Here is a 25,586-nt window from a genome sequence, read left to right as displayed (position 1 = left end):
TTAAGGAAGATGGAGTTATTCCAATATATCAAATAAGTTCTCACTTATTCTAGATTTGCTTACAAAATGTGTGAAAACCAGAAAGAGGCATCTAGGCAAACTCAATAGGAAAACAGGGCAAATACGTATCGAGTTTGCACATCATATTTGCCATATACAAAAAACAGAAGATGCTTCAGGAAGAGATGCTAGGATTAAGTTGATTTCTGTCTCCTTGTAGATCACCACTTTGAGGCAAGTGAAATCTTCTATTTATAAATCATTATTAAAATTAGTATCAATATTATTACCCATATAACCAATATCATTCAACAATATTTCTAAGTTTGGAAAGTTAATTAGCAAAAAATACCTCATCTGAGAATCAACAAACAACAAACCTACATAACTTCTACCTAATTTCATAAATATTATGTGTACTCTCAATTTCCAGAATTCTTTTCATTCAACGTGATCTTGAAATAGCTGGAAGTACTATTTTATGAATCATCACTCTGGATTCTGATCCTTTTAATAATGATAAACAACATTTCATCCCACTGAATGTGTTCGTTAAGTACTACTGAGCATCAATAAAACAGCGGAATCTAATTTATGACTGATAAAACAAGTCATTACAGCTGTGGCAAACACTTCTCAGATGCACAATCTACATCTGAATGGACAAAAATATCTAGGCAAAGAAATACAAAAAGCAAAATGTGAATAAAACAATCTTCATATTCATTTTGGCTAACAGATTCAGGTGTCCTAGGCTCTAGTTCAAATAATTGATGCTCATGTTTAACTGTAAGAGTGTGGGAAGGCGAGCTGAAGTGAAGGTGCAAAAGCCTTGACCTCTTGAAGAGGTTGCATGGAATATGGAATATGCTATGTTGTTCTTATGTCAACACCCACAAATATTTATGCTTACTTAAGCATAGTCTGCATTCTGCTGTGCAAATAACATCTCCCTTTGAGCCAAGCATACAGTAAGGAAGACTCCTAGAGGTACAGATCAGGGAAAGTTCTCTCACCTGAAAAGTTCCTGCGTGGTCATCTTCTTTGTCACCTTCTTTTCCTTCCTTGAGAGCAATCAATGTGAATCCTCGAAAGTAGGCAGGTGTGGCAGCAGAAAGCGTCACTGAGATATAATAAACAGAAATAATGAAAACATAATATTAATTGTGAAACCAGCCACATGCAAATCATTTCACAGTTCAACTTGAAAGGGGTGCATTTTAAATTAGTATTAACAAAAGCTAGAGCACTAACAATGTGGAGCAGAGCCAGCCAGAATACAAAAATCTTCAGTCCAAGTTTCCACATAAACTGAAAAACACTGGCATGATGTGAAATACCTCAGCTATTTTTTTCACACACGCCCCCCCTTTTTTTTTTTTAAAGCAGATTGCTTTTAAAAGCAATGATCTGCTCAGATCTACAGGAGGGTTATTTTGGTGGTGGTGGTTTGGGGGCAGGGGCACACGTTTGGTTTTTTGTTTTTGGTTTTTTTTTTTGTTTTTTTTCCCCAGTGTTTTTTGGGGGTTTTTTTTGGGAGTTGTTTGGGTTTTTTGGCTGGTTTTTTTTTGTTTGGTTGGTTTTTTTTACATGTGAGGGAACATCACCTGAATATTTGGCTTCAACTTTTATCCTGCTCTGAGCATAGACAAGGATCTAGGCATTTTAGTACACAAAAAGTTCCTTTAACGGTACAGCAAAGGACCGTGTTGCCTGTTCCAGCTCAGCTACACTCAACACAGTACTCCAGCTGATGGAGATGGTTGCTCTAGAACTATCCTTCCTCTCCCTTAACCTCAGGGCAGAACAGGACACGAAGTTAAACTCCTGGCTAAAGCTGACCTCTAAAGATTGTGCTGCCAGCTCCAATTGCCAAAGCATCCTACACATCAGCAAAACACCCTCCTTCACACACTAGTCCTGACCAGGAAGGTGTCATTGGATCCACCAGCAGAGATCAACTAACGTAATGCTGAGTAACCTGACTTCACCATGCTCAGCATCAGGATTACATTCCTCATTTTCTACTAGTGCAAGATACCTTTTTATGGTTTTTGTATTTGCCATCATCAGTACCTAAGCACTGCCCAGCACCACTTGAGTTACATCAGCTGTGGCTCTTCTGAACACTATCAGAAAGCTGGAATGAGGCAGAGCTTTGAGGCAGGACTTTTGGGGGAGTAAACTGAACCCTTTTCAACACCTTATAGGAACTTCTGAAACAGAGGTAGATGTTAAGGAAAAATTCTTTTTGAATTAAAGGAAAAGAGACAGAAAACAGGACCACTAATACTTTTAAGTAGCTTTTACTTTAAGCATAATGCAGACAGCGTTGCTTGTAGCACACCATTGTCACACTCTCAAACCCCGACTGGCACAATAAAAACTGAAGACCACCCAGAGTTTTCATGAGCAAACTGCAACTACCAATGCTGTTTCATAGAAGAGTATTCACAAGAGACTCCCTCTCACACAAATAGTCCATGAGGGGTTGAAACACACTGCTAAAAATGACAGCTTGCCCTTAAAAGATATGGATTTCAGAATATGCCCAGAGTTCATTTGAAACATATAGAGAGCAATTTGATCTAGAAATTCAATAGTGGAAAAATATGAAATAGGATATTTGAAGATTTACAGTATTATGCAGCTGTATTTGGGTCTAAAAAACAACGGCGTTTGTACCAATACATAACTTTTCTGACTATATGTGAAAAACAGAGGATCGGAGAGATACACAAAAGGTTAAAAATTGAAATGAAGGTGCCATGTTTAGACTTGTACACCTGCAAACACCTGTAAAAATCTAGAGTAGCGATGGGCGTAATAGCGAGCCCTGCAACTCAAGATTTTCCACACACTTTTCATTCCATGGAACCTTATTATGAGGTTAAACCTCATCATTTTTGAGGAGAAAAACTTTCACATTTTATATACAGGAACTGAGTAGTAGCATAATAGCATTAACATTTCTGATTACATTTCTAAGTATTGTTCCAATTCATTAATTCATTATCTGCTCGATAATTAGTATTATTAGCCCAATTTTGCAAACTTTTGCAGCTCTATCTAAATGAAAATCCACAGCCAGCCTCTCAGTTGCAGTACTTGAGAACAGCACACTGCTGAACTCAACAAGGGTGAATACATTACACTTGCTTGAATACTGATTCTTAGAAACTAATTGCCATAAAGGTCTTTTACATGTGACAATTTTTTCCATATATTATATGTAATCCAAAAGTCTGAATCACTGTTAGTAAAAGGTTACACCAGAAATACTTAAATACTTTTGCAAGCAAACACAGAATCCAGCTGTGAATTGACTCAACAGTTCTCATCATTTTTCTCACAAATTTACAGATCAAACCAAACAGTTTTCAAAATTCTAAAGAAAATGCCTACCTATAAAATAGAGGACATCTGAAATGCTACAAAAGCCATTCAGCAGGGGAAAGGAAAAAAAAAAAAAAAAAAAAGGAAGATAATTCCAAAGCCTGACTCATAGTTTTTGAATGCCTGGGGTTAGCAATACTCATGCTGTGGTTGCATAGTCATTTTAACCCAGAATAAATCCATGCTTCCTCCAACATGAGTGATCCTGCCCTCCCCCACCCCACACTGCTCGTACAGCAGCCGCATCCAGGCAGCTGTGCTGTCAGCTGAACTAGGGAACACATCCAGCTGAAAAGTAAAACCAAACAAAAACAGCCAACCGGAGAGTTCAGCTGGGTCCAGTCCCGGAGTGGCTGCACAGTGCAGCCCCAGGAGCACTTCTGCCGGCAGTGGGGACACCCAGATACAAGTGAGGGGCTGGGAGGGTGATGACCCACAGAAGCAGAGTGGACTCGTGGGATTTAAGTGTACATGCAACCTCAGTTTAAGGATACCAAGATGAATGTGTGCTTTGGTCACCCCTGAGCTAGGCCAGAACAAACACTAACATCTGAGCTGAAAAGATTTCTGTCAGTTCTCTGAACTATCCAGTGTGCTAAGATAAGGTGGCAGTGCAAGGCTTTATTTGAGGCGCTCCTAATACAGAGCCTCGTTATGGTGATGGTTCTGTAGTCACCGGCTCTGGAGCGATTGTTTCAGCACAGAAGAAGGAGGCTTGCATTGCACAGGCAGCAGTGGGAATAATAGAATCATTTAGGTTGGAAAAGACCCTTAAGATCATCAAGTCCAACCATTAACCTATCACTGCCAAGTCCACCACCAAACCACGCCCCTAAGCACCACATCTACCTGTCTTTTAAATACCTCCAGGGATGGGGACTCAACCACCTTCCTGGGCAGCCTTGTCTAATGCTTGACAACCCTTTCAGTGAAGAAATTTTTCCTAATATCCAAGCTAAACCTCCCCTGGGGCAACTTGAGGCCACTTCTCTCAGCCTATTGCTTGTTACTCGGGAGAAGAGACTGAGCCCCACCTTGCTACAACCTCCTTTCAAGTAGTTGTAGAGAGCGATAAGGTCTCCTCTCAGCCTCCTCTTCTCCAGGCTAAACAACCCCAGCTCCCTCAGCTGCTCCTCAGAAAACTTGTGCTCTAGACCCTTCACCAGCTTCATTGCCCTTCTTTGGACACACTCCAGCACCACAACATCTGTCTTGTAGTGAGGGGCCCAAAACTGAACACAATATTCGAGGTGCGGCCTCACCAGTGCCGAGTACAGGGGGACGATCACTTCCCTGGTCCTGCTGGCAAAACTAGTTCTGATACAAGCCAGGATGCTATTGGCCACCTGGGCACATTGCTGGCTCATAGTCAGCTGGCTGTTGACCAGCACCCCCAGGTCCTTTTTCACCAGGCAGCTCTCCAGCCACTCTTCCCCAGGCCAGTAACATTGCATGGGGTTGTTGTGACCCAAGTGCAGGACCCGGCACTGAGCCTTGTTGAACCTCATACAGTTGGCCTCGGCCCAACGATCCAGCCTGTCCAGATCCCCCTGTAGACCCTTCCTACCCTCCAGCAGATCAACACGCCCGCCCAACTTGTTGTCATCTGCAAACTTACTAAGGGTGCACTCAATCCCCTCATCCAGATCATCGATAAAGATATTAAGCTGTCAGACTACATCTGGTTTTCACAAGAGAGAGCGGCTCCTCGTTGCATCAGTTAAGAGCTCTGCTTGGGCTAAACTCTGCCATTTTAAAGAACAGCTGAGTGTTGCTCACACAGTGTTCACATTAATTAATGTTCACTGAACAATATAAACTTCCTGTAAAGATCAGCTAAATCTCAGCGCAAGTCTCAAAGTTAAGGATTTTACTTGAAAAGGAAGATTACATATCAACAGTTACTTTTGTCTGCTTCCATCCCCTCTGGCGAATCTCTAAATACCTTACAAGTTGCACTTTGGCACACACCTTCAGCACACTCCTCTTTCCCCAGTGTCCCCAGCTAAACGTGGGGTGATCAAAGCAATTGCTCCTTTGGTTTCAGGCAGGAAATCTGACTTTCCACATCCTACGCTAAAAGACATCCTGTGTTGTACACATTGCACAAGTACCAACAAATACACTATTATCTACTTTTATCCATAACTTGTGAAACATGAGAATCGCTAAAATATTTACAGAATGAGGGTTTATTTGTAAAGTATAGAAAAGAGTGTTTGCATGTTGGAGGGAAGAAAACAATAGAAAGAAAAAGATTCAACATTCCCTAGAAGTCCTCAAACTAATGCAACAGTGTGTAACATTAACTGAGCTTGTCCTTGAAAACTGAGAAGGTGAACAGACCTGCAAATGGAAATTCTGTCAAAAACAGAATCTACATAGAAAGTATATCTAAGGACTATACTAGTCAAATCCTCATTTTCTTCATCCGAATAACAATTTCAGAAAATTATGGAGGAAACCATGTACATTGCATGTTAGCATGTGAAATGGAGACACTACTGCCTTTTTTTAGAAGCAATTTCACTTATATTTTTAATAGGATGAAACACACAATTTTTCATGGAAATCTCATGCAATCATTAATCTAAGTCTAGAGATCAATAAAGGTAGGACCGAGGACTTTCAAGGATCATTACCCTGTAACACCATCTAAACTCAAGGCTCATTTGTGCCCTTTGAACGTAATGGGAACTTTGACCTTCAGTGGAAGCAAGAGCAGCTACATCAAGGTCTAAGTTAACCAGCAGGCAGGAGAGGACCTCAACCCCAGGATGGTGTGCCCACAAACCTGGTACTACAGGAAGACCTGCCCACCACATGCATTTGGCTGCCTGCTCCACGAGGGGAGAAGCAACAATATCACAGCCTGAAAGACCAGGCAGATGAAAGCTACTTGCAGGCTACAGCATCAAGAGTCCCAAATAAGATGTTGGAAATCAGTCATGTCACCTGCCCTGTGGGACACCAAGGAGCCCATAGCCATTGTTGCTTTGTTAGACATTAGGGAGGAGAGGAGGATAGCTCCTCAGCCCTGCTGCTACCTTATTTTTAATTGTCTGAAACAGGAGAAAGTGTCCGTATTTACTGCTGCCAGTGTTTGCAGAGCAGAGGAGGTGCATACCCATTCAAAGAGGTTATTCAGTGCTCAGGGACATCTTCTTCTATCACAGCTCCAGAAAGGTGGAAAACCATGGCTTCCATACACAGATCCACCCAGGATTTCCCCTTAGGGCAAATAGATCCTAGTTGATTTAAAGGTGAGTAACTGTAGGAAAGCCATAAAAATTTTCCCAAAGACAAATGGCAGCTGTGAAATGTGGTCTTCTGATTCCCACGCTGCAAGAGTGCTGCAGTGTTTTCTCCAGTCATTGCAGCTTGAGGGTCTTACGTGGGTGTCACATCAACCAACAACTGAGAGAGTCATGAATGTAAATGGATGTCTCTATGTTGTCAATTTGGCGGAGTACAGCATTTGTATGTACAGTTAATTCCTGTGTTATCCACCTTTCACAAATACTAGTTTATTCCAGGAGCCTGCTAGGGAATGTGCCAAGGATCCAGACTGCATAAAATCAAACAGGGGCCATGGAAACAAGCACATTTGGCTCCATCGCAACGGAGGTTGTGCAAGTCTCCTGCAGTGTTGTACATCTAGTAATTTACAGATTAAAAAACCTCACAGACCTGCCATAATCCCGCATTTTTTATCATTAGTTGGATTTTCTACCCTTTGTATAAGACAGTAATAAAGTTCCAGTTGTACTGCAGAATTTCCTTTGAAAATGAGCTCTTGAAACTTTCCCTAATGCTGTTAGTTTGCCATAGATAACGTATACGTTACCGTAACATTTACTTATGTTCTTCCAACCACTCAGAAAGTGTCCTTAAAGGACTATCTAAGTTAATTTATGTGCCACCTGAATACTTCAATCTTAAATACAAAAAACTTGGGCACATATTTTGGTCTACATTTTAACTTTTTACTGTTAGCTGTAATTTTCTCACTTCCAAGAAGCTACAATATACTAATGTGATTTTATTAATTGAGTTCCTAATGCCAAGACCTAATATCTCCAGAAAATTAGTTCTGCTAATTCATCTGGGAGTTTCTTTCCCCCTACATTTCCACGCAATAGAAACTTCTTTGGTAGGTAACTGAAAATATCCAATAATGCTTTTACAGAAGTGAATTCCAAAACTTTTTAAGAACATTCGCATTTGTCACTGTCAAAGAACTTGACGCATATCTTTATCCTGCTTAGTAGACATATCAAACTGACATGCAACATGAAATCTTTCAGACTCAAGGCACTAATCCTAACATCTGGAATAGTCAACCAATTTGTGGGAAATGTGCATTTCCTCACACCACATTAAAATAAATCAATTCTTGAGAAAAAAAAAAAGAATCAAAAATCATGTAAAGTTACAGGCTGATGCTCAAAACAGGTTAATCACCCCTGCAGATGTATTTTTCAACCTTTAAGAGAACATGATGATTATGCTATGTGCACACTTTTCTCCCTACCTATAAGTAAGATTCCCATGTTCATGCAATGGGAAAACATTGCTCTCTGCACTGAATCTAAGGAAGGTAAGTCAGGAGAAACACTTGGAAGAAACTCTCAAAATTTGTTTTCCAAAGCGGTGCCTATAGAGTACATTAGTACCTAAAAATGCCGAAATTCTTTTCAAACTGCTTTTAAAATACAAAGTTAACAGTATACTCCAAGAAGGCTTGTTTCCAAAGGCATTATATGGTGAGGCAGGAAAAGTGACCAAAAACGGCTTTTGCCTATTAATTAGAAAAATATGCTGAAATGTGCTTTGGAAGTTCATTTCAAGGATTGTATGTGAAATGCTCAGCGGAGAACGAATGCCTCCATCTCTTATTTACAGTGGTCATTAGCACCGTCTCTGCCTCTTTCCTGTTTGAACCATCTGTTCATTTCCCCAGAAAAAAAGGGGGGTGGGATAAACATAAGTGGAAAATGTGGGAAGTTGGCAGTGTGCTGCATCACTGTTTGCCCATATGCTAACTCATTATATTAACATTCATATTTCAGGGCAAGAACAATTACCTCTGAGTTTCCCCTCCTTCCTGCTGAATGTTAAAGCTTCTCCTGTTCACCGTGTTATATTTCAAGGGATAGAAAGTAGGTAAACGGGGGAAGAGTGTGTTTTGTATCACATCAACTTGCGATCTTGTGCTAGGGCTGAGCCGGTAGAGAGGATTCATAAAAGAAAGGAAATTCCTCTTAATACTGAGTTCATGTTTGGGAGTAAAGCGATACTGTGAAATCCAACTCCCTCTCATATGTCATGAAAGCGTGCCCAATAAAGTAATGCGTGGGAGTATATTACCCCGTCTTCACCCACACAGTCACACACACACACGCCGAAAGGGAGACCGAGATGACAGGCAGAGACACGTTATAGTTTCAGAGACACTTGTCCTGACCGTTATCGTTAGTATGGGAAGTAGAGGATGGCCAACTTACCGCGGTAACTGTTTCCAGGCTTGTAAAATTCTGGATCGCCCTCCACCCTGAGGCTAAATTCATTATACCCTTCCCTCCGGGTGCCTTGGGCTCGCAGGATCCGACTGCAATATCCCTCGGATTTCGCGGCTTTCTCCAAGGTTTCGTCAGAAAAACCCTTCGCCACCAAGGGGAAAGTCAACGCCAGAAGCCGCAGGGCTAGAGGCTGCAGATGCGCTCCCATCCTCGGCGCTCCGCACAACTTTTTATCGTCGGGGCGGCGGCGGCGGCGGCCGGGAGCCCAGCGGCGAGGGGTGGCGGGCCGGGGGCGGGCAGGGCAGCGCGGGCAGGGCGGCCTCGGTCAGCCCCGGCCGGCAGCGGCCCCCAGCATGAGGCTGCCGGGTCGGAGGGACCGGCTGAGCGGCTGCCGGGGAGAGGGAGGGGAAAAGCAGGGAGGGGGCAGAGAGGGAGGGGAAGGGAGGGGAGGGGAGAGAGGGAGGGAGGGAGGGAAGTCTGATCTTGCCCAGATCCCGAAGTGAAGTGCTGTTTTGTTTCAGAGCGTGTGATTAGCAGCTCGGTGGTGTTTATTTAGCCGAGCTGAATTCACAGGGTTCGGTGAAAGAGCGGAGCACGGGGGACGCTGCTGTCTCCTAGACATCCAGCACAGCGCGGGGAGAGCTGCTGCTGCTTGGGCTGAGCCCACAGACCTGAAATTAATCACCCGCATTCCTGCCAAAGTCTATAGTTACCGTAGGGATAACGAGGCTCAAAGAATTTCCCGACACCCCACCACCCCTCATCTTTCTCCAAACCAACAGACAGGGTAAACATTATCAACTAAATCAGTGCAGATGGACCAAGACAGGCGCTTGCTCTCTGCACACTTGACAAGCAAGGAGCATTGGCTGCAGCTTCTCGGGTGTAAGCATCTCATACCACAGAGGAGAGATGCAGAGACATGGATTTGCCAGAAACACAAGATTCGTTTCTACATCCACCTGCAACCCTGCATATCAGAGTTGCAGGCTATACAAGTGTACATGCACACACACCAGCTGTGAACACAGTCTACCTAAGTGAACATGGGAGGTCTGCTCCCACACTTGGAAAAATCCAAACAGATGAAAAAAGGAGAAAGCAAGGAGAGAGCAGGTCTTATTATTTTGCCTTTATACAAGGCACAGTGAAGCACAATGACACTGAATGACTTCTCTAAATCCACAAAAGAAGTTTACAGCAGTGGAAAAAAAGTGAACCTAGACCCCTGGGGTTCCTAACTCCAGTCTTCTGATCCCCAAATGCTGCTCTTCTCTCCCTCCCTCCCTCCACTGCTTTGTAAGTGGAGGGGAAAGTCGGAAAGGGATGTCCTCAATCAGGACCTGAATACTTTCAGGATGCTAGATGCACAAGAGGGCACAAAACCCTTTCTAACCAGTTTCTCTGCGAGAAGACTGTAGCAGATTGATGAATACAACTGCATTTAAGCACAACTTCCAAGGAAGAATGGGAAATAGCAAAAAGCTTCAAACCCTCCTGGTACCTCCTAAGGCATTTGCTAGTATCAGATTCATAAGTTTTTAGGTTCCAGACTGACCTTTGGAAGTTGTTTAGCAACAACCTAGTGTTCTGGGCTAAATAAAGGTGTTTATTCATCAAGGTGTCTGTGAAGATGCTGAACATTTTACTTTCGGGAAGGTTACTTGCCAAGAGCTTTGCTACTCTAAGTTTGTCTATATTTTAGTTTTTAATGTTATATGTTTATAAAGAATGTAAACCAGCACAGCCTCAAAATATATGTTCAGTAAAGATAGTTAATATTAACAGTTGGATGAGATTTTAGCTTTTATTGCAAATACAGAGTTATTGACAACATCCATCCACATGCTTCTGAAGAGCTTCTGAAGAGGTGGCAGTCAAAGCTTTTGTAACTGCACTGAACAGTAGCATGGAAGTCTTAGGTACATGCCTCCTTAGGCACCTGCCAAAGTGGCCACAGTACCATCTACATTGCTTCTTCCAGACTACTTGGAGAGCCAGGCTGACTGTAGAGACTTCCACAGCTGAGAGAACGGTTCAACTATAAGAGGATAAAAGCACAAGTTGCTTTTTCTGTTCCTCTCATCCTGCTGAATGAAGCAGAAAGAGCAATCCTGACTTTCCAAGGTCATCTCCCAGGTCATCTGCTGCCACTCAGTCCCCTCCCCTCACTGTTCCCCTCCCATCCAACTTGCCAGTACGAGGGCAACTTGACCCATCACCTTTAGGACAACAATATTCAGTCTGCTTTTGCTACTGAACCTTTGAGTTGGCTTGGTTATGCAGGATATTTAGCTGCATGCTTCCGAAGACCTATGTTCATTTCTGTAATTAAGTGACTACATTTCAGCAATGTCATAGACTCTCGGGTATCATCTGACCACTATGTTCAGCTCATTCATTTTATGAGAACAAGGTTCACTTTATCCAGGTTCTTCAGTCAAATGTATCAGTGAAGAAAAGCAAACCAATACACAACTGAAAAATGACAAGACAACTATAACCCTACTGACATAAGATGCCTGTGAATTTGCTTCATTCTCCATACTTGACTTCTCATTTCTTTTGCTGAGATTGATTGAAAAGCAATTACCTGACTGAAGCATTCACGGCAGGAACCACACACGCTTCTGCACAATCCACCTTTGTTCTGAGCCAGAGTTCTGGGTTCTAACTCAATGCTCCTCTGAGGACTTCATTTCAAATCCTCTTCACAATTTTTTGGTTTTTATACGATACCAAACCAATTAAAAGTTAACTAATTCATCAGCATGTATTGACTCTTTAAACTTACAATAGATGCTACATCTCTTACTTTTTTAGCCCTGAATTGTCCTGGCCTGTTACTTCTAGTTTCTTTTTTTTTTAAAAGCTAAAGTGTTGGAAAGTTTCCTGGAAAGGTATAATACAGTGTGTCTTGTTAAAAGTGAATGCTTCAACTTAGCAACTGATACAGATAAATTAACTTGCACTGCCTACAGCCATGAAATGAGTAATTTGTCGTAGAAATGGTTTAGAATATGGGCAACATCATTAAGCATGGGCATCCTCAGGGTTTTCTATTTGTTCTACTAATTAGTGTGTGTTTGCCTAAAGCATCCAGCATGACGTATCAGTCAAAGACACACAAACTGATGAATCCAACCATCCATGACAAATTTAACAGAGAAAGCTTCGTATCTTAGAGACTGCAGTGCTGTTTTTCTTTGTGTACTTGCTGGGATGAATAAAGTTGCTGTCCATGACTATTAGGCATAACAATCATTACTGGGGTAATATTGCATTTGATGAAGCTGTAATGGTTGGAGGAAACTCCCTAACCTCCCCCTTGCCCCCACAAAGTGGGTTTTCCTAAGAAACAAAAGCATCTCACAAGATCTGCAGTCTTTCTTACTTTTTGCTTTTCTCATAAGGAGCTCATTTTCAAGTGGCATTTTAGAAGACTGCACTAACCACTGCAGAATATCCCTGTGTTGATCGGAAGGTATTGTAGGTGACGTTTTAAGATTTTTCTTTCCTTCTGCTTCTATGATTTCAAATAGCTATTTGAAGTCTTGGGAATTATCTACAAGGCGACATGTGCAATGCAACGCTTGGCTATGCAACACCTGATTTTAAGGCCCCTGGCCCTCAAAGTAAACCAGTGCCTCAGGTAAATGTCTAAACTGATTATAAGATTATTAGACCCCTTAGAAGAGTCAGTTCACAGAGCAGAGGCCAACAAAACTAGCCAGTAAAAAACATCAGGCAAGAGGTGCCCTAAATCTCATGGCCATCAGGTGCTTGATAACTTTACTGGGCTGTAGGACTCACCTTCCCAAACCCAGGAGCTGGATGCTTAAGCCCAGCTTTAATATATTATATAAATAAATGTAATAACAACAGGGGAATACACCTCTCTCAAAGGATGACTGGCAAGAATGATGCCTACTCTTTTACACAATAGCTGGTGATGAAAGTATTAATTTAGGATGTCAGAGAGACATGGGTTTCAATCCCTTGCTTGGTTTGCAGGTGTTCAAATCCTCATCTCTCACTTCTCAGGAAGTGAAGCTCTAAGGCTTCTAGAAGCACCCTCAGTCCCTCATGGAAATGTTAGACTTCTAAAGTGGAGCTGAAGCTCAAATGAATAGCCAGAGAAAAAGGAAAGTGAGGGTGCTGTATCAGTTAGGATGCATTTTCTGGAGACTGAGATCTAGGGTGCCTTTTCTTCCTCAGAAGACAGTAATTGTATTGGGATCAATAGCTCTTCAGGTGATCACCTAACATTGGAAGTTTGCAGTAAGTGCATTCTGAATACCACTACCAAGTTAAGAGACATCAGTTGAGGAAATTCCCCAAAAGATCTTTTCCTCATGAGCTAGACGTTCAGGTGCTCATCACTGCCAAGACAGAGGATACTGCTGTTTGGGCACAGGAAGAGTGCATCTGATGACTGGCAAATAACAGTGCAAAACAATCCACAATAAAACCTTTGGTGACTGGGAAGGTAATCAGGGAATCTGCGGATTGCACTTTCAAATATGCCTATCCCATTTTTAGACCTTTATGTCTTACTATAGATCTAGCTATTAGTCTAATTTGCACCTCTATCTCCCCCCCCTCCCCCAGCCATCACAGTCAGTTTTTCTTAAGATAGAAACTTCTTCTGTTGATTTAGGTGGTATAACAACTCCGTTGCTACTAAAATTCCCCTCTATCTTCAGTAACAATAGGCCTTTTCTAATACTGATTGGTCCATGCTGTCTTTGAAGCCTTTTTAGAAAGAGATCTGGAGATATCTGTTGTCCTATTACACAAAAGAAAGGGCTTGGGAGACACTTAAGATGATTTCTTATGGCTCTGTAGCACTGTTCTCAACTTTCTTTCACTTAGGAATCCAAGAAGTGAAGAGTAATGACAGTAAATGTTTGCAGAGGTCTCTTCATTTATACTACTGCCAGTCAATACAATGCATCTCCAATATTAAACTTCCCAGCTCAATTACATTTGCCTGTTTAGTCAGGTGTGTCTTCAGCATATTTTTACACTGACAATACAGGGAGTTTTCATTTCAAATACATTTTATAGAAATACTTGGTTCCTGACATGATGAGAATAGCATCATACATATTATTAGAGAAACACTGCAATGCTGAGAGAAACAGAAGGAGAGAGCAGCTCTGTTAAGGTTCCTTTTGGGCTTAACTGGGGCAAAAACTGAAAGAAGCTGGAAATCCATGGGACAAGACGTGTATTTGAAACAGCACAGAAGCTGCAAAAGATCTAGAAAAGTCTTGCCAGCTCCCTGGGTAACACAGGCAGAATAGGATTTAAACTAAGGTTGCTCTTGAATGGACCTTCCAAGATCAAATGTTGACAGAAACTCATCTTCCACACTCAATCTATTTTGGCGAGGAGGTTTGCTAAGGAAAGACCTAAATTTCTTGGAATATTTAAACAGGATTCCTTCCAATACCAGAGAGTAAATATGTTCTTAAAAAAATCTCTCCCTTTATCCCACACAACTCAAGAGCTATCTTGGGAATCCCTGAAAACTCCCAAGAGCAGATTAAACAGAACCGGTTCCTCCAAGCCCAGCATGAGGCTTCCTTTACCCCTAAGGAAATTCGTTGCTGCAATCCTGGAGCACCAGCAACTTCTTGGTCGCATCTCCTCCAACTACACCTGTCTCCCTCACCAGATCCTGCCATTAGGAACTTCCCAATTTCCATGGCGGGGGAGGAGGGGATGTGATCCCTGGTGCTCCCCTCTAGTGCTTGTGCCAGCCGCTCCCCCCCCATGCTGTACCTCACACAGGTGCCCACCACTGCTGCCTTGCCGTGGTCCCACCCACCACTCTGTCCATGGTCACCTTGGCTGGGACATTTTACCACAGAGTAAAAGTTCAGCTCTAAAAAAACACAAACAAACAAAAACAATCCCACAAAAAAAAAAAAAAACTAAGTATGTTCATCTACGCTCCTTCCAAACTAAACCACACAACAATAAGCCTGCAAGGGTTTGTGTTAATTTAAAATCTTAATCCCAACCCAAAATTCAGCATCTTGGTAATTTATTCCATTACCTCTCACTGATTTTACATGTTTGGTAGTTCTCTTGCCTCAGTGCCTCTAACTTGACTAAATCTGGCTAAAATACTAATGAACGATAATCAAACTGAATTCAGCTTTTCAGCATCTTTGCTATTTAGAGCTAGCTATTCAACATTTTCTTATCACCATATCTTCATTCCTGAATTGCTCAACACCTGTATATTGGCTATTGTTTTAACTTGCTCACCCTGCATTTTTATTCCTCTAAGACATGTGATATGTGACAAAGCTCCTGTTTTTTCAGTGGCTGAACTCTGAAAGTTGTAAGGAGCTTTCAAGAATGGCTAGGATAAGAGTTCAGGGCAAACATTAATATAAATTCAATTTTGTATGCAGAACTTTTTTAACCGATTCCTAGGCTGGATGTTTTTCCAGGAAGAACATAAAAGACAATTTATGCAGTCAAAGAAAATAATTGGTTTATACCTGGACAAATAATTTATAAAAACATTCACCAAGCTCTATATACACATATTTATTTAATCAATCCATCCTCTTTTTTAAAAAGCATTTTTATACCAATATAGTAAGTAAGTAAAGCTTCAATCAACTCCGGTAAGAATAGGACTTAATTACATAAATACTTGCCCAGATTACAGTAGTAATTAAATCTTAAATGTGGAAAGAAAATGCTCCTTGTGAAGTAACACATCCCATCCACACAAAAGACCCAAACCCAAGAATTACATCAGCTTCCAAGAAGAAAACAAACAAACAAAAAAACCCCAACAAACAAAAAACCCAAACCCAACAACAAACGCCAACCAAACAGATAGGGGGAGGATAAAAATTCTTTGGGATTTTTGGCACTGAGCACGAAATCAAGACAGAAGGAAACATAAATATAAGGTAATGCCATCAGTGAACTCACCGACACATTTGCAAACTGGGACTATAATTCAAGCACGCTGATGTTTGCAAAATAGAATCATCTCCCAAAGCAAGCTTTTTACAACAACCTCCTGCTACATGTTATGAATTTATTTTGCCCATGATCTCCTGTTGAGTTCAGTAGCCCTTCTTCCTTTTAAAAAATATTTACTGTAACATGCTGGACTGATGCATCTTTTTTCGTATATCATTAGATGGCAGGTTTATTTGAACCTCAAAGTGTCAACTGCCACACTTCTGTAGTTTACAGACTGTTGACACTTCCATTACAAGACCCATTGTCCCTGGGAATCTAAATCAGCTACTGAAATCTTCAACCCAATGCAAATTAAATATTTGGAAGTACAATGAATTCTAAGGGGGGTGTGCAGTGGTGGGGATGGGGGTGCATTCATCTGACATCAGCAACATAACTACTGAGGAGGAGATTTGCATTTCAGAAATCATTCTGTCACTGAACAGCTGGACTGAATCTGAGCTCACCATGTCTCTCTGTAGCTTAGTTCCCTATCAGATAGGATAGCAGAATATCTTTGTAAAGCACTAAGATCTATAGATAAAAAACCATAAGTACAGCTAATACCTATGTATTATTACTCCATGCAATGGTTAAAGCTCTACAAGTATTAGAACATGGTTTCAAAGCAGTTTTTGGCACTGAAAGACTTTTAGAAAGTTTTATTTCAGTGTATTTGTGCAATTCACAATTATGTCAAGTATTGCTAGGTATTCATGTGGGTAACTAGGAACACAGATGAAGAACAGGTAGTCACTATCCAGAGAATCTCTGCAGAGAGATTATGCAGTTGAGGATATCAGAGGAAAAAAAAAAAAAAAAAACAAAACCCAAAACAACAACAACCCAATAGTTCTCCAACAAAGTTTCTTAAATCTCACATTTCCAGTTCAAATATTAAAGGAGCTTTGGGAAATATTTCAGAGATTTACAGATCCATTTCTTTTTTCATATCAAAGGAAGTTTTGTGGCTGCAATTTAGAAAGGAATCTAAACTACCTGACAGCAAATGAGTAAAAAATAAATATATGAAAAAACTTTCAAATATGTATATTCATACAAATAGAAAAAAATTACATGTTGAAAGTTAATATTTCTTGCTTGGTAAACAGATGGAAGATCAACTAGGCAAAGGCATATGCTAACAAGGTTCTTCATTGCAAGTTCCATGGACACATCATTCTTATTTTCATTGTCATCAGCATATGAGGCTAAAATTGCAAGCTGGTAAAGCAAAACAGGGTTTGTGGGAGGAGGAAATATCTTTTCCCAGACCAGCTGGTATAGCTGAAAAAAATGGACAAGCTTTCAAAGACACCAACCCTTCTGCAGGTCTGAGAGAGCGCTATTTTACAAAGCTAAATGCGTGTTCACAACAATTTCTCAGAGTTTAGGTAGCTACACATTCATTAGACTATCGCTGTGAAGAAAGGTAATTGGTACCTATGAAGTAAAGAGAACGTTAAAGGGAGGGAAGGAGGAAGGTGTCAGAAAAAAAGGAGGAGGGTGATAAGTAGATGAAAAAGAGAGTTATTTTATAGCCTACAGAATAAACAGTAGTATGGAAGAAGAATACCAGAGTGTGCCATAAACCAATGCCTCTACTGAGCTCCAGTGTTTTGGTGTCCCATATTGTGCTACACTGAGTTTGCAGGCTCAACTTTGGAAAGTATTTTGCAAGTTTACCTTGAGGATAAGAATAGAAATATTAAAGCCAGAGGGACTGTTTTCTGGGACATGTTTGGAAATAGCAGCTGGGTGTCTTGTCCTTTATAGATATCGCCAAAGAGGTTCACCTGGTGTACTGGGAGAGAATGTTACTTTCATTGAGCCGCAATCCATTAGTAACTACAAGCACAATGATGGCTGGCAATTTGCCAACAAATTAGTATTATTTTTCTCTTTAGTATCAGTTTCACAGGTCACTTCTTTTGCCTGAGCCGACAATGAAGTCTGACAGCCTCCAGACTTCAGTTCTGTAAAATGACAAAGATTCATTTGGAATATTTCTAAATGAATCAGAAAAATTATGAAGAGAAATTCTGGACAGTGAAATATGTACAATACTCTAACCCCACCCTCAAAAAGCTTAGAATCCAGTACATTTATGAAATGTGTGTCTTTTTTTTTTTACATTTAAATTAAATCACATGAGCAATGAAGTGGAACAGATTTCTTGAACCACCAAGTGTCCTACTGTCTCCTGTCCAAAGCAAAATATCATGTAATACCATATTTAACCATCCCCTTAAATCAGTATGATTTTTTCATAATTACTTTGCACTGCCAAATAGAAAAATCAAGTGTAGGTCACAAGTGTCCAAAAATATTGATTTTATACCACTACCTTTTTTCTATGGCCACAACAAAAAGTTTCTGCTGTTAGTAAAATATACTTTTTTAAACCTACATTATTCAGTGTTGTTAAAAATTACTTGCAACATTGACTACAAGTTAACAAAGGCCTTTAGTTTATGTGTAGCATTCCCACAGTCACATGGGGAAAAGCACCAAAATTCTTGAGACAACTAAAGACAGGCAGTACTAGTGTTTTTTAGCTGACTAAATCTTTTCTGATATATATCACGGTCCAAGCTGTATCAAGGTACAGAGAAAGTGAATAAATAGTTACTGGATTTTAGAGAACTATGGTGATTATTTACATCCATTAATTCTTAGACAACTGATGAAGTACCATATTGGTCACTCTTGTGCTTACACAACAATGTAAAAAAAGAAATTTGATTATAGACAGAGATACATAGATATCAATCATAATACAAAACCTGACACTGTAGGTAGCATTCATGCTTTTTGATTTGCTGGGGGGGGGGGGGGGGGGGGCAGGGAATGGACACACAACAGGACAGGATGACAGACATTGAGAAATTCATTATTTTTTCAACTTACATTGCTTGTATCCCCATAACACAGAGCTAAAGTGTCTTTCACTCTCCTAACATGAATATATTTCTTTCAGTCCAGAATAACTGTATATAATTGTTAGAGCATTTGTAAGAATCCATGAAAGATATGTACCCCAATATTTTAGTGCGGCAGGAAGACAATACTGTACAGGGTTGGTTTGGGGTTTTTTTGTTTGGTTTTGTGTTGGTTTTTGTTTGTTTGTTTTTAATGGGACTGTCATGTAATACCACAACCATCAGTTAGAGGTACTGCTACTTGGTACGTAGTAGAAATGCAAATATTAACCTGTCCGTGACTCTAAAGCTTCCTCTTTTCCTAAAGCAAACAAATAAATATATATATACACACACAGCTAATTGACCCTGCTATGCTACTTTAGCTACTGTAGGAACTATGTTCAAAACAAAATTTTTTTTTTGTCAACACAGTCTTAGGAATAGCTTTTATAGAAATACTATTATGGCACTATAAAATATCACTATAAAATTTAAGCCAAATTATACTTTTTAATTTTTTCTTTGATTCCTAAACGTGACTCTAACAGACTGGTAATTTCTTGTAATCATAATGAAATCAATAATACAGGCATGTTTATAACAGTCTAGATTCAGTGAAAATCTTGCTTGTCCAAAACAGGACTTCTGGGAAGCTTAGATTTCCACAGTCACAATTGCCTTCCTAGATACCCTTGCTTGGCAGGGCTTTTTAAAGGCTTCCATATAGGCACTCTAATTGAGTCCCATGACAGGCCCAGACATTGCATGAGTCTTGTGAAGGCTAAACAGATCCTCATAACGATCCTGGACTCCGCACCTAGACCTAAGCACAGCTAGAGTTTGGAAATGAGATATTTCTTCACCCCAGCTGCCTTTGGGATTTGAGCTAGCAGGAATTCACACCTGTTGTGTTCTCAATAGTCCCAAATGCAATTGGGATCATTATTGTCTTTTAAGATATTTTTAGAGCACTAGAAGAGTTGAAAATTGTATAAATAAAAACCAAAAACATAAGAAAGGAACCAAAAAATGGCTATAATGAAGAAGTCTGTTATAAAGAATATGACTATGAGATTAAACAGAGAAAGACATCACACTTGGAGAAAGAACTCCAGAGAGGATAGCTCCAGGTGCTGCAAATAAGAACGGCAGAATGTGCTATATAGGCCATAGTGATCTCAAAAGACTAATAGTATAGGAAGGAGTTTTGTGAAGATTTTCATAAATCCAAAATAGAAAAAGCACATGAAATGAAGACTTGATGACTGCAATGCGTAAGCTGGAAAAAGCACGGGAACACAAAGGTATTTGGAGACAGTAGCGTACCCTTGGAAAAGTTCCAGTCCCCACAAGAAAACTCAAAACATGACTGATTAAGCTCTTTAAATTGGCTATGCACTCAAGAACTTCAGGAATACTTGAGGAAATCAGTCTTCATGTCTTTGACAAAAAATAATTAATGCCACAGACTGTGAATAATGCAAAGCCATAAACTTGATGAGCTGTGCCGGGAGAAGGACATATAACTAGAGAAAATTACTTGATCATTAAGTTCAGTCCTCTCTAATTTTAGGTAAAAAGGCAATAGATTATTTTAGTCCCAAACAGCTCAAAGACTTCTATTACATCACTTAGACAAACATCAGAAGCCAAAAACATTCTCCAGTATTTTGAGAAACTTGAAAACTAGAGTACCCTGCAGTTCCCATCGATCTGACCTGGAGCACATTTCTTCCTGATGAAAATTTTTTCATCTATTTAATTCATAGCAGAGACAAACATAATACATTTGAGAAGCTTTAGTTTATGATGAACATGCCATTTGAAATCATTGTAGCACAACAGGCAAGGCATGTGGGGTAAGAAGGAACAGAAGTCAGTTTCGTTTACTGACCTGTTGCAGTCATGCAACTGGTACTTTATGAAAGTGCATTTGTAGTACATAGAAGAGTTTATATCGCTTTGTGAGGTTTTTGAAATAAAACATTGGAAAGCATAGAGAACAGGCCTGAAAGGGTCTTTGAAATATACCAAAGCAGGATCATCATTTTCAAAACTATTCCTGACCAATCCATATCCTTATATGCAGGAAAGCATCTGCTACTTCGGAAATCGTTAACTTTTTGTCATGTGTTCATTTTTGTGTTCATTGTACCCATTTTATCCTCCTTCAACAGTACTGCAGCCTTGCTAGTCATTCCCCATCTTTTACTTGTAGAGTTGATTCTTCCCACCTGTCAAATGCTCCATTCATCCTTATAAATTTACATTCTACTTACTTCATATCATTTCTCCAATTTATTTGGATAATGTAAATATATTGATACAAGTTTTACTTTTCACTACTTCTGTGCTTGCAAACCCTCCTATGCTTATCTCTAAAAAGTGTAAGTTTGTCATTTTAGATATTATTGTAAAAGTAATTAATAATTGTGCTTGAAGAACTTAACGTTGACTCACAAGACCTCCAGTTGATAAAATCTTGTACTGGGACAGAAAGCAATGGTATACATAAACCACAACACAGCAAAGGGACGTAAAATTGAAAAAAGTTTGTGTCAAGGTTATCTTAGGTCTCCATAACACAAGAAAAGAAAGCACAGATCATACACAGAATTTGTGAGGTAACAGACTTTCCAGTAACATAAAAATAAGCATATGACCTCATTGTAATAGCTGCAGCTAGGCACTTAAAATGTGTTCAGTCCCTTCAACAAAGTCTTCAAGAACTGTGGAACTATGATGACCAGAAAGAAAGAAAAAACCTGCAGTCAAAACCCAAAATTGCCCATGTCTAAACATCAGTGGCCAAAATTAGTAGGTTTGTATTAAAGAGTTTAATATATTCAGTGAGTAGGTAAAATAAACTAAAAAAATTTCTTACAAAAATTTCATTTACATCTTCCAAAGACCTCGAGTCCAAAAATTTAAGTTTCCAGAGTACCGCCTATTTTTGTGAAAGCTAGATGTGTACGAAGCACGTGGAGATGAATCAGCTTGCTTGATCCACTGTGGAAGAACATCATAAAATAGCTGAATAACCCAAATTGCCACAGAATAGACATTGGCTGAGAGAGAAGGAATTTAGATCTGAACAGTGGACCAATTTAGAGTGGGATTGCTAGCAAAATTACTGCCCCCTTGTATCTAGCCCTCACAAATGGCGACTTCTACACGCTTTCCCTTACCACCCTACTTTTTGTCCTATGGTGTAGGAAATAATGTTCAATGAGTGAGAAATGAAGGAACTAAATCCTGGGGTCAATAAGCCTAGCTGAAAGAAGGGAAGCCTGGATTCTTTTCTCCACTCCTATAATTATTTTCACATTTTATTAAAGGGTATTTATTTGACAGGGCTTCCTGTCATCTTATTTCAAGATTTATTTTGAGGCATCTAACTCTACTGGTATATTATATTCCTATACCAAGCCTGGAAGTTTAACATCTCTTTTATATAATGTCAATGGATACACCTTATAAGCATTGTATTCTCCCTTATGAACAAATGAAAATACCTTTTTTTTTAACTTTAAGTCAAGAGTTTCTTACAGTAAAACAACTCCAAAATAAGATCATGATGAATGGAGTCTGAGAAATAAGTAGTTCATTACTCTGATGTGTAAGGATATGAGGTAATTAAATTGTGGAACTGAGCTTATCAGAACAAGCTCAGCAGTCAAAAATATTTTTATTTCCATTGATCCAACACAAATTCTTTAAAAAATGGACAAATATCCAATTTCAGTCATGAAAAACTTGTACTGTACAGAAATTGTATTACATGTGAAAATAAAAGAATATCCAAACATCGATTGTGTCTTAGCATTCTGATAGAGTACATACTATTTACATAAACATGGTGTATTGTAATTGCATTCTATATACTTTATTTATAAGTTACAGAAAAAAATATGAACATAGGTGTGCATATATGCACACAGACATACATGCCTCCATATAAATTCATATCAGACTGGAAAAAGAAAAAAAAAAAACCAACAGTGTTTTCCTCTACATGAGTCTCAGAAATGCTATTCAGTTTTAAATCCAGCCTCACCTACAACATATCTTTCATTCGATGTTATCACTTTCACTCTCAAAGCAATTTGAATAGGTCAGAAGCATTTTAATAGAATAAATTATTCTTGGATCACTGTTGATCAAAACCAGAACAATACTATTTCTTGGAAAACTTACTTGGTAATTATGAGGAAAGCATTCTATGTAAAAGCACCGTGGAGTAACTTTTGAAAAGCACTGACAGTGGAAAATACTAATTATTAATTTATATCTCGTTCACTTTAATAGAGACCTGCAGAACAACAGATTTTTTTTTTTCATTAAAAAATGGTATGACATTATTAGTGCATTGCAATATTTTTAGAAACTTCAGTATAGAACAGACTCCCCCCAACCCCTGCAAGAAACAGATCCACCTGAATGTTTCCAGCACGACTGCAGTAAGACTAGAAATAACAGAGGTTCTGATCAATTTGCTCATTTTAGAATTTTAGTCAGAACAAACTTAATGGAAGTGGGGCTAAAGCAGTTACTGTAGAGGCCGCACTTCAAAATATTTACAATTGTTAGGAATCTAATCCAAAATTACAAGTCAAGTAAATTTGTACTAAAATAAACTTCATAAAATAACACATACCCAAATTATTTGAATGAAGGCCTTGAAGATCCTGAACTGACTTTTTTACCTTAAAGGTTCAACAAACTATGATATTAGTATAGGGAGTAAGTAAGTACATCTACAGTTAAACGATTTTATTAGTAAAATGTGTGAAAAAAAGTAATTTTCACACTGCAGAGTTTAATTTGTTATCTTTTAACAGTATATAGACATACATAAACACATCTCTATTCCTGTTTTCATGTCCACTTAAATTTGTTAGATCCATTATTAAGATCTCATGATTATCCTCTGCTTCTTACGTACACTATTAATGACTTGAGACTTTAATCTAGAAGCTGTAAAGTGAAGTTTTAGTATTTTTTAATAAGGAAGTCTTTATGTTCTTTCACTTAGTGAAATATAGCATGTTACTTCTCACTCAGTTCCACAGTTCCATTCATAAAAAATTAGCCACAATACAACTACTGACAAACGTGTTCTTTATGACTGTGATTTAATCACTGGAACAATCCTATGAAACTTTATAGCAAAGAATGCACTGCGTAGGCCATAAAACTTTCAACAGATTTTTTAAAAAGTGTTAAGGAACATAATGACATGGATAGAAGTACCTCTCTGGTTTGTCACTAACTAAATCCCAACCAGCTTAGTGCAATATTATTGCCTTCTATTGTCTTGATAAGGAAAAAATATGTACAGTCTGGTTTAAGAATATAAGTTCTAGACAGACAGGCAAGAGCTTTTGAAAACTATACAGCATTTGGAAAAGAATATTTTTTTAGCTTGTCCTCAGAAATCATTTGAAATTTGAAACTGTCTAATAAAATAGCAAGATACTTTTGTAGATGTGTACACAAAGGTAATGGCATCAAATGTGGTTTAAACTTGCAACTATGGAAACAGCACATTTTTAACAAGGCCATAACCTGATGTCACTGAAATGAAGAGAAAATCCTCCAATGAAATAAGCTATCTCCTTACTTGAAGGTGATTTTTTTTTTTTTTTTAGTACCTGGACATTTCATGAAAGGAATAAGCATCACCATATATGGAGTCTATCCATAACCAATCCCCAGTAAGGTACAAAGACCCAGAGTTGGAAAAACCTCTGAAGCAAAAACTAACGTACATCCTGCAAAAGGCTATCCTATGGGAGAGCCTTTTGGGAGTCAAAATGCTTTCTAACTTAGCTTTCCAGACACTCAGTTCTACTTTCCTCAAATTTCAGATGAAAGGTCAGAGCCATGTCTACTGTACAAATAAAATACCTTCGTCTGAGCTTCTTCATACATACTAGGAAGTTAAAGGATTGATAAAAGGACCCTGTGATTTGTTTGATTGGGACTGTTCTACCCTAATTGAAAGTACGACGACAGTCCTGCATCTTACGTATTCTCCCACTGTAACAGGAAAGCTGTCTTTAAAAAGATTACATGTTATTGAAGCAGAAATATATTGTGCACTGGGAAAATTTGAGTAATATTAGATGAGGGATTACATTTTTGAAAAATGATTGTGGATCAGTTAGAAAAATCTTCTTTCAAAGATATCATTCATGAGGCATTTTGTAAAGCTAGATATCTTGTATCATGGGGGACAGCTGGAGACAAAATGGGTCAGTTAGAAATGCTTTTCTGTAAGAAAATTAGACATAAAATTACAGCCTGGGGTGGAAATTTCTTAAAATATTCCTTTGCTGTACTGATTGCAAGAATTTATGATCACATACAAGTCCTTGCAATTTAGTTAATTTACGCTACGTATGAGGGCACATAGGAAACACTTAGAAAACAGGCTACTGAATTACAACTATTAGAATGGACTGAGGAAGACAAATACAAGTAGTTTTTCCAGACTCAGAGAAAATCAGAACTTCACAATTTCTAGAGGAATAGCTGATCAAAAATAAGTAACTGTAAAATAAAACTAACTCACATCTGTATACCTAGAGTTCGTGGCCATAAGTGAACTGAGGTTCAAAAATACCTTTAAAATTTCATTTAAAAAGAGTTACAGCTTTTCAAAGCTCAATTACAGATGATACTTAAGGAGGTACAACCTAAAAAAAAAAAAAAAAAAAAAAGGAAGCAAATTCTTATA

At 39.1% G+C, this 25,586-nt stretch overlaps 1 protein-coding gene across 1 annotated transcript in view; it reads right to left on the bottom strand.

Annotated features, from left to right (window-relative positions):
• Positions 1-9,292, bottom strand: part of SPON1 (spondin 1) — a 201,649-nt gene extending 192,357 nt beyond the window's left edge. The window contains exons 1-2 of the mRNA XM_009461422.2: positions 8,904-9,292; positions 1,017-1,123 (exon numbers count right to left, since the gene is read on the bottom strand). Coding sequence (XP_009459697.1) covers positions 1,017-1,123; positions 8,904-9,126 — 330 coding nt within the window. The 5' untranslated portion in view covers positions 9,127-9,292. The remainder of the gene's footprint in view (positions 1-1,016; positions 1,124-8,903) is intronic.
• Positions 9,293-25,586: the final 16,294 nt, after the last annotated feature.

Source organism: Nipponia nippon, unplaced genomic scaffold, assembly GCF_047370975.1.
Source record: "Nipponia nippon isolate SJK-2023a ecotype South Korea unplaced genomic scaffold, ASM4737097v1 scaffold_10, whole genome shotgun sequence".
Taxonomy (NCBI): domain Eukaryota; kingdom Metazoa; phylum Chordata; class Aves; order Pelecaniformes; family Threskiornithidae; genus Nipponia; species Nipponia nippon.
The sequence above is the reverse complement of the archived record's forward strand: the minus strand, read 5'-3'. Positions and strand labels throughout refer to the sequence as shown.